Source organism: Sus scrofa, chromosome 6, assembly GCF_054392235.1.
Source record: "Sus scrofa isolate SSC_HxYL_T2T_F1_AM1 chromosome 6, Sscrofa_HxYL_maternal_Yorkshire_Landrace_v2.0, whole genome shotgun sequence".
In the NCBI taxonomy this organism is placed as follows: Eukaryota; Metazoa; Chordata; class Mammalia; order Artiodactyla; family Suidae; genus Sus; species Sus scrofa.
This window is the reverse complement of record NC_139388.1, coordinates 102,114,145-102,128,875: the sequence shown is the minus strand read 5'-3', so window position 1 is coordinate 102,128,875 and position 14,731 is coordinate 102,114,145. Positions and strand designations below refer to the sequence as shown.

The 14,731-nt window shown below is 50.0% G+C and overlaps 1 protein-coding gene across 18 annotated transcripts in view; it reads right to left on the bottom strand.

Moving 5' to 3' along the window:
- PIEZO2 (piezo type mechanosensitive ion channel component 2) overlaps positions 1-11,667 on the bottom strand; it is a 303,672-nt gene extending 292,005 nt beyond the window's left edge. For all 18 annotated transcript variants that reach the window (XR_014807528.1, XR_014807530.1, XR_014807531.1 and 15 more), the window contains exon 1: positions 10,804-11,667. Coding sequence is in view for 12 of the 18 variants with exons in the window: in XM_084964032.1 (XP_084820158.1) it covers positions 10,804-10,867 (64 nt within the window). In the remaining 6 variants the exon portion in view is untranslated. The remainder of the gene's footprint in view (positions 1-10,803) is intronic.
- Between the last annotated feature and the right edge of the window lie 3,064 nt (positions 11,668-14,731).

The window sequence follows — 14,731 nt, the reverse complement described above, 5'->3', positions numbered from 1 at the left end:
GGGAACTTCCATATGCCCCAGGTGTGGCCCTAAAAAGACAAAAAAATAAATAAATAAAATAAAATAAAACGTGATTATAGCATGTATCCTCTTGCAAAGTTACTTTAAACAGTTTGTTTGACCAGCATCTTCTCTCTTTTTGGAAGATCAGCACCACAGTTGAAATACATTTTTCCAGTATTAGATCCAACAGGCAAATCTGAATACTGGAAGAGATAATCAATCAGTGTCCAAAGGATAAGATAACATTAGAGATTTGTTCCCTTCTAGGTGGTAACTTTGGGTAGATATACCGTTATTCTGAAGAGAACTGCTCAAAATACTTAGATTTCCAATTTAAGAAATGCCTTTGGCTCCAGTGCCACATCCCTTTTAAATAATGTGGATGGTGGGAAATTGTTGAGGGTGGTTTTAATGTTTGAAAATAGCCCAGAGGAATTATAAGCCAAGCCCAGTGAAGGAGGTAGCCGCCTCCCACCAAGGGTCAAAAATGCCACGTGACCGTAAGGCACCTCAATAGCAAAAGTGATGATGCCTTGAAAATTATTGCTAAAGAGGGTTGTGGTTGTTAGTGAAACATTCTAAGGAGCTGGAGGTTTCTGGAAAATACTGGCTCACCAGAGGCAAACTCCATTTTATGACTCTTTCCCCACCACTGCCCTGTAATCTGATCTTTAATCCTCTCCCCAGAAAGAAGACGGCCTGGGCAGGGAGAAGGGCCTGGCTCCTGCTGAGGCTGCTTGCTGTTCACCTGGGATCTGAGTTCAGGCCCCAAGGCCAGGAGTGAGATGGAGGAGATGGAAGAGAGAGAGGCTTTGAAGGGCAGGAAGCTCACACTCCCACCTGCCCAGGCACCCCATGACTGTCACCTGTCCTACAGACACCCGAGATTTGGGGCCATCTCCCATTGCCTTCTCTGGATAACAGAGTTGTCCAGCAAAGATCTCCTAAGGTCAGCAAGGTCACTGGAATGTTACACTTTGTGATCAAAGTCAGGATTTTACTCAAAATACCTTTTTCTGATTCCAATCTTATTGCTATAATTCAACATCCTGACAATTTCATTTTGCTTCAGTTGATAACTCTCTGGGGTTGGGCTTCCTTTATGCGTAAGTCTGATCATAAGCTACAAGTGGTAGAATTCTTTGATCTCTGCAAAGCCACACACAGCCAAATCTAAACCACATCTGACCAGGCATCTCTTGTGGTTCTGGCTGTTACCGTCACGGCTAGTGTGTGGCATGTGTGATTCTGTGGCAGCAGCCAGGGAGAGAGGGCCATCGAAATATTAGGATTGCAAAACCTAAACCAGATTATGTCTCCTTCATAACCCATGGCTCTAAGAAATCCTCAATCGAATACTTAACGTAATACAAAACTATTTTCCTTAGTAGTTCCTAATGATTCTTACAGATTAGGCATGAAATAAGAGAAGTCTGCTGCTTATTAAGAGACCAGAAGAATTTAGGTATAAGCATCATGAAGCTGTTTCTTAGGCTCAAACACCTCATTTTTAGATAATGTGATTGCGTTTCTGTGACTTGGAAAAGTCTCATAGCTCTTTATTAACAGGATGGAGACTTGGTCTTTAGACCTTCAGACCAAGGGCGCTTCCCAAAACACGAGCTGCCCAGATCCCCAAGAAGGGGATGAGTACCTGGTGATGGCAGGGCTGGGGGGAGGGAAGGAGGCCGGGGCAGGGAGGACTCAGGTCTGCAGGGATCTATGACCCGTTTCCATGGCACCCTGGCTCCAATTCCTCAGCTTGCTAAGGTCCTACATCCTCCCTCCTCTTCTGCACCTGTGGCCAAAACTGCTGACTTAGGGAATCTGACCACAACAGAAAACAGATCGATGTGTGTGGTTCCAGGAGAGCTAAAAACATTTTAAAAAATAATATGCACTTCAAGGATGAGGCTCTGGGCAAGCTTTACCACCATCAAGTGGGTTTTTTCTTTCTCTACTTACTGCAAAGCCAGGAAAGGGTATTACTTGCCATACAGAGAAAATTCACCTTTTGGCAAGTTTCAGAGCATGTAAATTAGACCAGCATGAATTTTACATTCAAAGATGTAAAAACTGACAGCTATAAGATGCTAGACAACTCTCTTTTCAGACTTCTTAGATATTCAAGGGAAAAAAAAATTTAGCCCATGAATTCCTGAATCCATCAACTGGCAGCGCTTGTTCAGGGTTCACTATACGTGTGCCCTGCTGCACAGCTGAGGGGTAATGACAGGTCACTACCTGTGCAGTTAAAGAGCCTGAAAATATATGAAGTACTGAGTTAATATCTACTATGTTAGGCAGTAATGTTTAGTGCTAGGGATGTCAAGAAGGAGCACACGGGTCCTTGAACTTGCAGACTCCTGGGAGGGGAGAAAGCTCACATAACTAAGAAGTCGGTGATTCTGTGAAGCAAAGTGCCAGAGGGACACAGCAGAAACAATTCATCCTGCCTGAGAAGGAGAATTACAGAAGGTGACAGGACATCACTGTTTCAAAGGTAACAGTGAGAATCAGCACAGAGGCTGTCCAGCCTGGCTGGATGGGTGGCGGGGTGGGGTAGGGTAGGCAGACAGACAGACAGAACTCAAACAGGTCTTGCTCCGAAGCTTCCTGAGAATTGACGGCAACTGCAAATTACCTGCCCGTGGGAACTACGTTGCCCTGGAGGGTCCTCAGATCCCCCAAGACTAGTAATAATGCCTACATTCTGAGTCTGCAAGCAATAAGGAGGCCTGAGCTGTCTTAACCATTGACCTCAGGCCACGCACTGCACCGAGGGCTGCACAAGCACTGTCAGAAGCCCCCTGAGTGAGGGACTATTAGGAACAACTCCTTTCACAAGTGAAATCACTGAGGAACAGAGAGGTGAAGCATCTTTATCAAGGTCACACAGCTGGTACCATAGGCCAAGACCGGTGTCTAAGCAATCAGGCTTTAGAGCCAGGCCTATTTCCTGTTGGATGTCAGAAACCATATCCTACAAATAAAAGGAGGAAGAAGAGACAGAATGTTTCTGTTCTGCTTCCTGTGTATGGAGCCAACCCCAGGAAAGACGTGCTGCTCTTGGTACTAGAACTCTTCTGGGTAAACCCCTAAATGCCCAGGGATATCTTAGTCCTCTTAAAAATATCCCTGGCAGCTAAACCATCCCTGTACCCACCAGCCCACACTGTCCCTTCCCCCTCAGCTGAAACATCTACCTACCCCGACTATCTGAACCAACGTGCATAAATGCAAGGATGAGAAACTGCTATTTTATTTTCCCACAGATATTTACACTTTAAATGGGGAGACTTGGGGCTCAAAGATGTGGTGGGAAACGTGAGAAGAAAGCGCAACCGGAAGCCCAAAGGGTCCCTCCTGGAGGCCTGCGGCTCTGCAGGGAAGATGACTGTGGGACTTTCTCCCCACCCAATCCAGCCTCTGTTCCTTCCTCATTACCCCGAGCACCCATTCCTACACAGAATCCTCAGATTTCCACGGGTATAAACTGGGAACGTGGGTAGCTCTATCAGAGGGCAGCGCACCCCCTCCTGGGTCATATTTTGCCCCTCACATTGGGAGAACTGCTGGGCCTGAGTCTGGTCCTGGGTCCAGAAGCCCAGTGGGCAGGGTGGAAAATCAGCAGCATCTGCAAGGCACACGAAGTCACCCCCCTGCGCCCCACCTCGGCACAAACCGAGAGGAGCACATGATTTCACCCCCATCCCTGCAGAGCCCTTTCCCCAACTTTCTGCTGAGCCCACTGACTGGCCAAGATGAGGATGACATTTCCCAGGCTCTCTTGCGGTCAGTAGGTATGTAACACCGTCAACCTCAGGCAAATGGGGTATGAGCAGAAGTGACTTGTGTCCTGGGAGGATGGGGAAGGGGAAGGGTCCCTTCTGTGTGCTCCCTCCATCCTCCAGCTGGACATGGACATGGGGACAGCTCTCTCAAGCCTCCAGGGTGGATGCCACTGGATGCCAATACCAGCCCCCGTGGACCACCTCACAGCCCATGGTGAGCATGCTCCCTGTATCCTCTCACGTGAGAGAAATACAGGTCACCTTATCTCAGCCCCATCCCCCTGAGAACCCTAGCTCGAAAAGGGGCCATATCTTTGCTTAGAACTGCCCCCAGGCTGGGACCGCACACTTGCTGGGCCTAGGGCCATGCTCAGCAGTGAAAAGGGGCATGGACCCAGTGGTCCTGATTGGCCTCGAGGAGACTAGGATGTGATGGAGAAAAGCTCCACGTTCTCTTCATGGCAGAGTAGATTCTGGGGGGCTTCAGGCAGTGGAAGGCACATGGCTCGGTGCACAGGAAGGATGGATAGAGGCTAAGACAGAAGCTGGAGGCCCCCCAAGCTCTGCCAGACCCACAGAATGTGAACCCTGGTAACACTTCCATTGGCCCAGGGGAAAGAGCAAAGCCAGACCTCGGGGAACATCTATGAACACGGGGCATGATGTGGGCAGTGCTGCACCTGAGGGCAGTGGTACCAACTGCATCATCGTAAGTGTGCAGGTGAAGAAGGGAGGGAAAGCTCTCTCTGAGCACAGGGGAGGTGGTATCAGGGCCCGGACAGGAGGCCTGGCGTGGGTGGAGTCAGCTCTAAGCAGGGCAGTTCAGAGCTGAAAAAGTGTCAAGGGGGAGAATCATCTGAGTTTGAGTAGCAGAGTAAATAACTCCCTAAGAGAGCAGTGAAAGTCTTAGCAAAATCTAAACACACACACACACACCATGGCTAGTGAAACAGCCACCGAAAGCCAAGACTAACCACACAGATACACCAAATCCATTCTTTTTTATGAAACGTATGGAAAATTTGAAATTCATATAGAAAAAAAAAAAGTTGAGCTATTCCCTCATAACAGCCTAGTTTAATACAAAATTGTACCTACCAGGAGAGCCAAAAAGAAGAATTCAAAAATAGTAGGTTATTACTTGGCAAACATTACCTTCGCATAGAATAAAACAAGGCAAATAAAACTGTATATGCTGCAGGGGCCTGGGAAAACATTTTACAATGATTAAATATTAGTATTAATATGATAAATGAAAAAATGCTAAATACTATGTTACCATTCTTAAATTCCCATCAGATAATTACTGGACAGTTCAAAACTAGAAAATTGAAAAGCTATGTGTCTGTTGCACTCTCCCCACAGATAGTGAGCATGTGGGCTCCTCGTGTTCTTGCTCCTGCCACACCCTCAGGGGCTAAAAGGCCGAGTGAAGGTCTAGTGAGCCTGATAAGCTTCCTCTGGGTTTATCTCTTACAGCCCAGTATTTAAATGTTTTCTGATGCATCCTGGTGTTTCGAATGCACTTAATCAGATATTTGCTGTGTTTTGTTGACCTGATTCCACATCCTCGAAACAAGTGTTTCAATCTAGAAATGTTATACATGTTAAGGTTTTCCATTCTACACGTGGTACCATCATACAGTTCTTCAATCAAGTGCCCTTGAATATCCAGATACACTTACACTATTCGAAGACCTTCTGGGCAGTTATGGAGGAAAGTATAATATCATACATGCTGTTACTGTGTAACTTCATAGGCAATTACCTGTTAGCAGCAGAGGAGCTCAAAGGGAAAAGCTCATGGGGACTCAGATACATAAAAAATAAGATCATCCAAAAGACGATTAAAATTATGGTATCGCATCAGAAAAACAAAAGCACACACGTCAGTATAGTTCTAGGGGAATATATTCTGTAATTAGAATGCAAGGCAGATATACAGAATATTGGGTAAAACTGGTGAGAAAAATCCTCATCATTAAAAATCCTCCTGCCACACACACACCAACTTTCAACTGCAGAATTTGGTTCTAGACTTCGGTACCAAATTGCTTTCATAGGAATCCCATCTACTAACTCAGTTGCCTTATGACTCACATCACCAGCTGTGAGTCGCTTCATTTCCACCCGACCTTTGCTCAAGCCTTGCTGTCTTTCACTAGCCTCATCGATGCAGTAATAAGACCTCCCTTGAAGAACACCCACGATGTGTTAGGTCTTATCTGAGGTGCGCGGGGCACCCTACCTCACGACTACCCAAGGAAGGAGGTAGTAACAGCTCTAATTTACAGAACGAATGAAATAAATGAGCCAAACCGACCCCACGATCAAGATCAGGTAGCAGAGGGCAGAGCCAGGATGTGAATGGGGGTCTCTTAAACTGCCACCTCACCATGCCCTCCTCCCCAAGGGCCCTGTTCCTTTCCCACTGTGACCATCTATGACACATGGCCCTAGAGGGGCAGACCCAGTGACACCTTCCACAGCCCAGGTGACAAAACAGTCTTACCCATCTGTGTTTACCAAATAATTTACTTTCGATTTAAGCTACAAATGCCTATCCTTTTCCCTAGTACTCTCCTCCTTTCTGAAAGCGATAAATAGTATGTATCTACCTATGAAAAGCTGAGGATGCGTGATGGAAAAGAAAGTGATTTTCAAGCTGGCAATGTAACCTCCTACCCTCAGCGCTACAGCAGAGGAGGCGGGGGAGATGCTAGACCCTGCTCAGGCTTCAAGGGTAGTTCTTGGGGTGTGTGTAAGTGTGATTTCATGTGCTACAAGGGAAAATATATTATGCAATAGAGAGGAAGTTACACTTCAATATAATCATCTCCATATTCCCAAAGTGGGCCCATATTTTGCCCAGATTTTAACCTGTCTCTAAAGGGAATTTTAGAGATTCTTCCTGGATTTGCAATATACCCATGTGACCTTCCCTCAGAGCACTAGCTGGTGGTTAGTGTGTGCCACGCCATCTCCTGCTCTGCCCTGGTCTCTCCCAGGCTCTGGTCACTTCATGCAGGGGAAGCATAAGCTGGCGATGCCCCATGGCTCTATCCCTGTGGACCGTTCTGTTATGTCCAAGCCAGGCTGCCCTCTTCTTCCCTCGAAAAGAAGGTTAAGTCAGCTCTTTCAGGAAAGACATTAGAAGACTCCAAGCAATGGCAGACGGGATGGAATGAATAGTCAGGAGCATGTGAATAAAAATATGCCAACCGGTTCCCAACCCAGGAAGCGACTCAGATCATATATTTCAAGTTGGAGGGGACAGCTGCACGATGCTTAAAAAAAAGAAGTAAAAGTATTGCTAAAGTGCTCAGCTGTGAGCAGATATTATTATAATTAATAAAGATTGCTTAACTTTAGAGAAGGTTTTGCTTAGGTTTTCTTTCATGTATTTATTTGTTGAAGAAAAAAATCAGAGTGGCTAACCAAGCAGTCATAAGCAATTTTGGAAATCTTTAAAATTTTCAGTTTCTGTTGATATAGGAAAACCTCTCAGTGGATGTCCACTCTGGGTGGTGAACATGTTGTATATGGTTTTGTATATCACACAAGAGAGACATACTGGAGTTCCCGTCGTGGTTCTAGTGGTTAACAAATCCGACTAGGAACCATGACGTTTCAGGTTCGATCCCTGGCCTTGCTCAGTGGGTTAGGGATCTGGCGTTGCCGTGAGCTGTGGTATAGGCTGCAGACGCAGCTCGGATCCCTGTGTTGCTGTGGCGTAGGCTGGTGGCTACAGCTCCGATTGGAACCCTAGCCTGGGAACCTCTACATGCCAAGGTAGCGGCCCAAGAAATGGCAAAAAAGACAAAAAAAAAAAAAAAAAAAAAAAAGAGAGAGAGAGAGACATACTAACAGTGTAAAACAGGACTGATTTCACTTATCATTTCTCTGTAAATTCCTTTTACCAGGAGAAAAAGAAAGAAATCTTAAACATCAAATTAAACACAATGGCATTCAGTTAATTTTTAGCATCCATCCTTAGGTGAAAAGACTAGGGTATCCACATGCAGAAAATTTTAACATCCTTATTGGAGGAGTGGATTTAAAGAGAAATGCATGAGCTTGTGCAAAGGCTTGGCTTTGAAGGATGCCTGGGCCAGATATAAAAATAGATGGCTAAAATGTAAAAATCGATTCTAATGGCAATCAGATCACTGCACTCTCCATGCACAGGATATTAGGGAAACCTGAATATTTGATTTAGTAGCACCTTGGGAGCAGGCAGACCTGAAAACCCTCCAATAACCTTGAAAATATCCACTTCCTGTAGAAGAGAATTGAATGTTCAAATCAAGCGACAGCCATCCAGCCCCTTTGGTCCCTGTGAGTCAAGTACAAAGACTAGAAGGTGCATGAGTCCTGGCAAATGGGTTCTTTCCTCACGGACCTGTGAGGGTGTTAGCTGAGGGGTGGTGGTGGGGGGCGGTCAGTGCTAGATCCTCCTAGGAGCTCTGCTCTCACCCAGGCAGCAGGCAGGGAGCAGGGGGTGAGGCAGTAGGTCCATATCCTTCCCCTCCCCCCGTTCACTTTCCGGTGAGGGTGGGGGAGCAACAGGAGGTAACAATAACGTGATGCCACCCCCCCAACACCCCCCCCACCCCCCCGCACATCCCCAGATGCACTCACATACCCCAGGTGAGCCTCCCTGCACCCAAAAGGCGGGGAACCCAGAGGAATGAAGTGGAAATGGAAGGCAGCAGGCTGGAGCCAGGAATGGAAGGCAGGGGCACAGGCACCCACGGTCCCTAGACACCCCTCTCCTGCCAGGGAAGGTCCAGGCCTGGAACTCACTTGCATGGGCATCCTTACCCACAGCCAGCCTCCCAGCATGCCCGGGGCAGTGATCACATCGCAGGGCCCAGGGGCGAGGGGAAGAAGCCAAGGGGAGGGGGAGGGGCCGGGTGGCGCTGGTGGGATGCCTTCTGTGAGACAGTGGTCCCTGCTCCTCCCTGCGGCACCCCTGGCAGCCTCTTGATCTCACTCCAGGGCTGGGAATGTGCCGCCCTAATCCTCAGGAGGGCAGAGCACAACAGTCTTCCCTCCTTATGTAGAAGGGCTGCAGTGTAGACCACCAAGATAAGTCAGAATGACACAACCCCCATTCCAGGGGCTGCTGCACACTGGGCAAGTGAGCTGGGTCCTGTGAGGTCACTGGCCATCAGCTGTGATCCCTGCTGTCTCACCACTCCTAGGTGTGCAAGTCACAGCCCCGCAGGTAACCCACCTGTATAACTCTTCCAAAAGTACCAGGAAGCCACCACCCTGTGGTTGGGTGGTGGGGGAAGAAGGGGAGGTGGGGGTAGGAGGGGAGGTGGGGTGGAGGGAGTTCGGAGGCCAGGGGAGCGCCTTCTGACCCTGGTGCCACTCCCCACCTCACTGGCAACCACAAATAGGCCAACATCAAAAGCCCCTGGTTAACCTAGGAACCAGCTTCCACTCTGCAAATAGGAAGTGAGCCAGGCACCTAGCTAGGCCCTTCAAATACAGAGCGGGTCCCCAGATGGACACCCTGTGTTTGCACCAGAAGCAGCCAGCGTTGTTTCCCCAGATTGCTTTCCTAAAGCCTCTTTTCTTCTCAAACTCCAGCAAACTGGGGAGGAGAGAGACCCACGTGGGCTTGGGTGGGAGCTGCTTCGCCTACAGGGGCGAATATCAAGGACAAAGAGCCCTGCAAAATGGTCCTGCCTGGAAGCCAAAGTGGCAAAGAAGAGGCTGAAGCTAGAATGCACTGCCCCTCCTCCTGCCCCAGGACCAGGCCTCCAGAGCCAGGGACTGGTTCCACTCAGAGAGCCTTCTCGGGTTTTCCACGGAGGTTTCTTGCGTGTTAATACTTGACTACAACCTCACACACACACACACACACACACACACACCCTTGGGGAGCTGGGATGGACCCTCATGAACCCACCCACCCACCCCAGCCACTTTTAGATTACCTGCTCAAAGAAAATGCTTAGCACAGGTGTGATCTTGAGTCCCCACCTCTGGCAAAATGGAAAAGGGTGTTTTGGGTGGTGTGTTTTTGTTTCTGTTTTTGTTTTTTTCTGCAAAGGGCAGGCTCTCTCTGTAAATTCAATTGCTCTTTGGTAAGAAGTGCTTTGTTTTCCAGCTCTGGTGGGGGGAGGGGAAATCTAGGTGCCCACAGCCACCACAGGTGTGGGGTTCTGTGTAGCAGACACACCTATTAGAGGGGGAACACAGAAACTCTCACCCCAAGGCCATGGCAGGGCCAGTGTCCTCAGATCTGACAGCCAGTGGCTTTTCACACCCCCCTAGCCCTAGAGATGGTGGGACCTTTGCCTGGGAGTCAGCAAGGCTCCCTTCTGGCCCTCCCTTAACCCTCGAAGTCCCAGTGTGGCTTCCTAACCCTCTACGGATCTGTCCCCACGGGTGCTGGATTGCGAGATTGGGTCCTGGTGTCTGCTTTTGTTGTACGGGCTTTTGTGGGAGTAAAATGAAGGAAGCAACTTCAGGGCGCTGCCTCCCTGAACCGTCCTTTCCTTTTTAAAAGGACCTGAGTTCTTAACTCTTCCATCACAGTGGCTGTAATATGGGATAGGGGAGAGATGGCCTCGGAACCGCTGGATGCACCGTGTGCCCTGTGTCTAGGGACAGGGGCGAGGGACTGTAATAGGATGAGTGCTGCACCTGGGAAAGGGGTCTCCAGCTGCCTTCAGGCCAGATTCGGATCCTTTGTGCACAAGTCAGCACTCCGCGAAAAATTCCACGTGTGACTAAGTTCAGCACAGCCTTCAGCCCACGCCGAGTCCGATCAATCGCCTGGACTCTGCAGCTGGACGGGTAAGAGAGACCCTAATCATGGAGACCCCGGTGGTGCGACGGCGCGGGAAGTGCGAGTACCTGGTTGTAACACTCAGGACCGCGGCGCGTGCTTCTTGAACCAAGTCCAGGCCACTGCGACCTGGATTCTCCAAAGACCACCCCATCCCCAGGCGCCCCTCTCACTCGCCTCCAGTCGGAAAACACTCACCTACTGCCAGGCAGATGGGGAGCAGCAGCCTGAAGATGAGCCCGCAGACCACTTCCGAGGCCATCGCGGTCAGTCCGGCGAGTCCGAGCAGAGGGGCGCGGCTCGCGGGTCCCTAGGACTCGGGTGCCAAGCCCATACCCGCCTAGGGCCTCCTGCGGCCGGCGGCTCGAAGCCGCCGGGGCATCGCCTGGGCGAGGGCCGCCGCGTTATGCGCCCCGAAGGCGCGCTCTCCGCTCCCCCGGCCGCCGCTCACCAAGCTCTAGGAAGCCCCCTCGCCGGGCGCCCGGCCTCGCACAGCCGTCCCATCCAGTGTGGAACTTCCCGATCCGGCGTCGGCGGCTTCTGCAGCCGGTGTTGGAGGCCGGGGCGCTTTGGGAGGGTCCCGCGGGGCGGCGCGGCGGGGAAGGGGCGAGAAGGGCGTGCTGTCCTTCCGTCAGCTCCTGGGGCGCCGCTCAGGGGCGGCAGGGAGTTTCTCCGCCGATACGCCTCCAAGCCAAGGCGCCTGGGCTGCCGGCCCGGCCCTCTGCCCACGCAGCTCGGCCGGGTTCCTGGGAGTAGCCCCGGCCCGGAGCGGCCCCGCCGCGGCTCCCGGAGCAGCGCGCGTCTCAGCCTCTACGCCCCGGGACTTCGGGCGGGAGAGACCCGGGCTCGAGCTGCTGGGCGCGCGGAACCATCCCCGACAGCGCGGGGCTCGCGGGACAGCGGCCAGAGGTCGAGACGAAGGCACGCGAGGGGGCCAGCCTCCACTCCCTCCTCCGCGGCCTCGACTTAAACGAGTAAAATGAAAACTGAACGCCGCCCGGCGGCCAGCGCGCCCCCGACCCGCGCGGTGCTGCCTCGCCCTGGAGGCGCAGCCCCGGCTCCCGGGCGGGCGCGCACTTCTCCACCTTCACTGAAACTTTCGAAGCCGCGCTCGCGGACGGGCGTGCGCGCAGGCCAATGGGAGGGCGGCTCGGGAGCGGCGCGCCGGGTCCCGCCCCCTGGGCTGCCGGAGGCGGGGGCACCGGGAGGGGGCACGGGGCTAGGGTGCAGGGGGAGACCCGGCTTCAGAGCCGGCGACCCGGAGCTAGTTCGCACTCCTATCGCGCTGCCTCGTCCGTGGTTCTGCAGACAGAAGGAACCGTCGTGGCATCATGTCCAAAGGGCGCAGCCTGAGCTCGCCCCAGCCCAGGGAGTCCTTTAATGCTAGAGGAATGGTGCACAGGCGACTGGAGGGCAGCCTTAGACAACTTTATGGGACTGTCACGTGTGCCAGGTCCACACGTGCCCACTTGCACTGATTGAGAAGAAGAGAAGCAGAATCCAACCAGTGACCCTGTCCATATTCAATCTTGTGTGAAGTTTCAGCTCTGACGGGGCTCAGGATCCTTCAGCAATGGGCACGGATTCGGATGTGCACCCACTTTGTATATTGTGGAGCGCTCTTGTTTTCGCCTCGGGCTTATTTGTTGCTTGTCATGGCCCCTGGGAAGAGTACATTGTTTCCCTGATCTCCTCTTAACCTTCCTTTTTTCTCGTTCTCTCTGTGAGACCTAGAGAGCTGTGGTTCCAGCTGGGAGATGGCAGCAAGGCTGGGTCCCTCATTTCAGGTTTATCCAACAGCGGGGGATGGGCTGCAGCCCTGAGGACCAGAAGTAAGTGGTCTGGTCTGCAGAGAGGACAGTTCAGAACTGGCGTTTGCATCCAGAGGACAGAGAAGGAAGATGTTGACTTGTATTGCTCACTGGCGTTCTGGGTTGAAATGGTTTTGGATGATGGAAGTCGGCGGATGGAAATTACACAAACCTTGGTTCTCTGTGTTAAACAACCAGGTCGCCCTTTCTTGAATTATAGTAAGCTTGTGTTTTTGAGTCAGATGCCTTCACAAAGTCCCTGAGAATGACAAACTGTGACGCATTACTTTTTTTCTGAAGACTGGAAGCAGTGACATCTTGTAAAGACATCCAGAATCTTAGACCATCTGTGTGCTCTTTGGCCCTCCAGAAGCCTAGACGTCTGAACCCCAAATGTTGCCATTCCTCACACTCAGGTTAGAGAAACAGCAGGAACCGAAACAATCAGCAGATCTTTGACAACTGCCAAGAAGGGTGTTTTGTATTTTGTAGAAGCCCGATGTCAGCCTGCACCTATTTTCCAAGTTTGGCCCTGTTCACAGGTGGTGTCCTCTCTCTCTGTGTCTCCGTCTATGTCTCCCTCTTTCTCTGGTACAGCTCGTTTGGGAGACCTAATTAGGAGCTCACAAATCCCTCCTGAACTTTCCGTAACACTTTGTCACCACATGACATCATCCTCAGTTACTCGAATATCTGTCATGTTCCTGGTAGGCTTCCCATACTAACAATGATCTAGATTCTTCAAAGTCCCTATCCTGGATGCTCATGTTAGGAGACAGGCCGTCTTACCTAATTGGCCTTCTGCTTGCCTGGTTGGCCAGCAACCTTTATCTTTCAGCTGAGCATGATCTTGCCTGAAAAGGGCACAGGGTGGAAAAACGCTTTGGGGAGAAAATGAACTACACTGAATACTCATAAACATATTATTTTGATATTTGATGGGCACCTAAAGCATGTGACTCCAACTTTTGCACAGGTAATGAATTAAGCCCTGGTCACCCCAGCCTCTGCATCTGCATGGACAATCAGTGGCTTCCTTGGGTCATTATTGGGACGTTAATGCCTCGGATTTCTTGTCTGTAAGTTAAGGGAAGTAATACCACCCACCTCATATGGCCTGCAGCTAGAGATCACACCCAGCAAATGCCTGGAGCACAGTAAGCATCCAGTAAACAGGAGTGGCTGTTATTATTACTACTAGTGCTGCTGCTGTTGCTATTACTGGGAAATAGGGTCTGTTCCTGCGTTTCTGAAGCAGTTATGCTGAAACACAGTAAATTGCTCTGAGACTCAGAAAGACACACTGGCCCTTGGGAACATGTTTAAAAACTGCCCCACAGTCAAGTGCTAGACGTTCTCCCAAGTGTTTGAGTTTTAGCCACAAAGAAATGTCACTTTGTGGTTTATGTAGGTTTCCTCTCACCTGCTTAGCCTTTATCTTTTCTGAACTTGCTTAACATTATCCCAGTTGACAAAATGCTAATTTTCTCTAACATACTCGATATGCAAACACAGAATTAATAAACTTTTTCAGGCTCAAATGGCACCTTTCCCAAACAGTGTTTCCTCGAGGAATAGAAAATTCGTCAGCCTGGCATTTTCTTCCTCCTATGAAAGCTGCCAGAATCCATAGGCACCACCAAACCTGCAGAGAAGGTGGCCTCTCACCAGCTTAACGGTGTCTTCTCACATCGATGACACATGTTTTCCTTATACAAGTACTAAAGTGCTATTTTCAGAGATAGACATTGTCTATGCATTTTCATGTGTAAGTCACCATATTCACCCAGACGTTATTTTAGTTAAGATCTACATGGTTCTTGGCTCTTATACTTGAAAAACTTGGAAACAGAATGAAAGCCTTTCTTCTTTTTGCTAATATATTCTGTGGTTGTGCTTTTTTTAAAAGCTGTCAATTTGATGTTTACAAAAGAAGTATTTTCAAGGTCTCCAAATTCCAAAAACCTGGACAACTTCTAATAATTTGATGGCAGCAGCGACGTGTTGTACTTCTGCTAAAGAGGTTATCCACTTCAGGCACCTTCAGGGGACAATGCACAAAATCCCTCTGTATCCCCATGTCACCATCTCTGATATCTGGTCCTTCCATGTCACCTTCCTGCTGGGTGTACAAAAGGTTTGCATGTTGGCCCAAAGCACAGTCTGTGACTTGTCCTATGGATTCAGAAGCTGAAGCAGGCTGTTGATTTTGTGTCCGTGGATCAAGAACTTGGAAAAATCAGCCAACTGACATGTATATGTGCCTTATTTTTTTCGGTCAGATTCTAGGCTTTCAGGGCATGGACAACACTTCA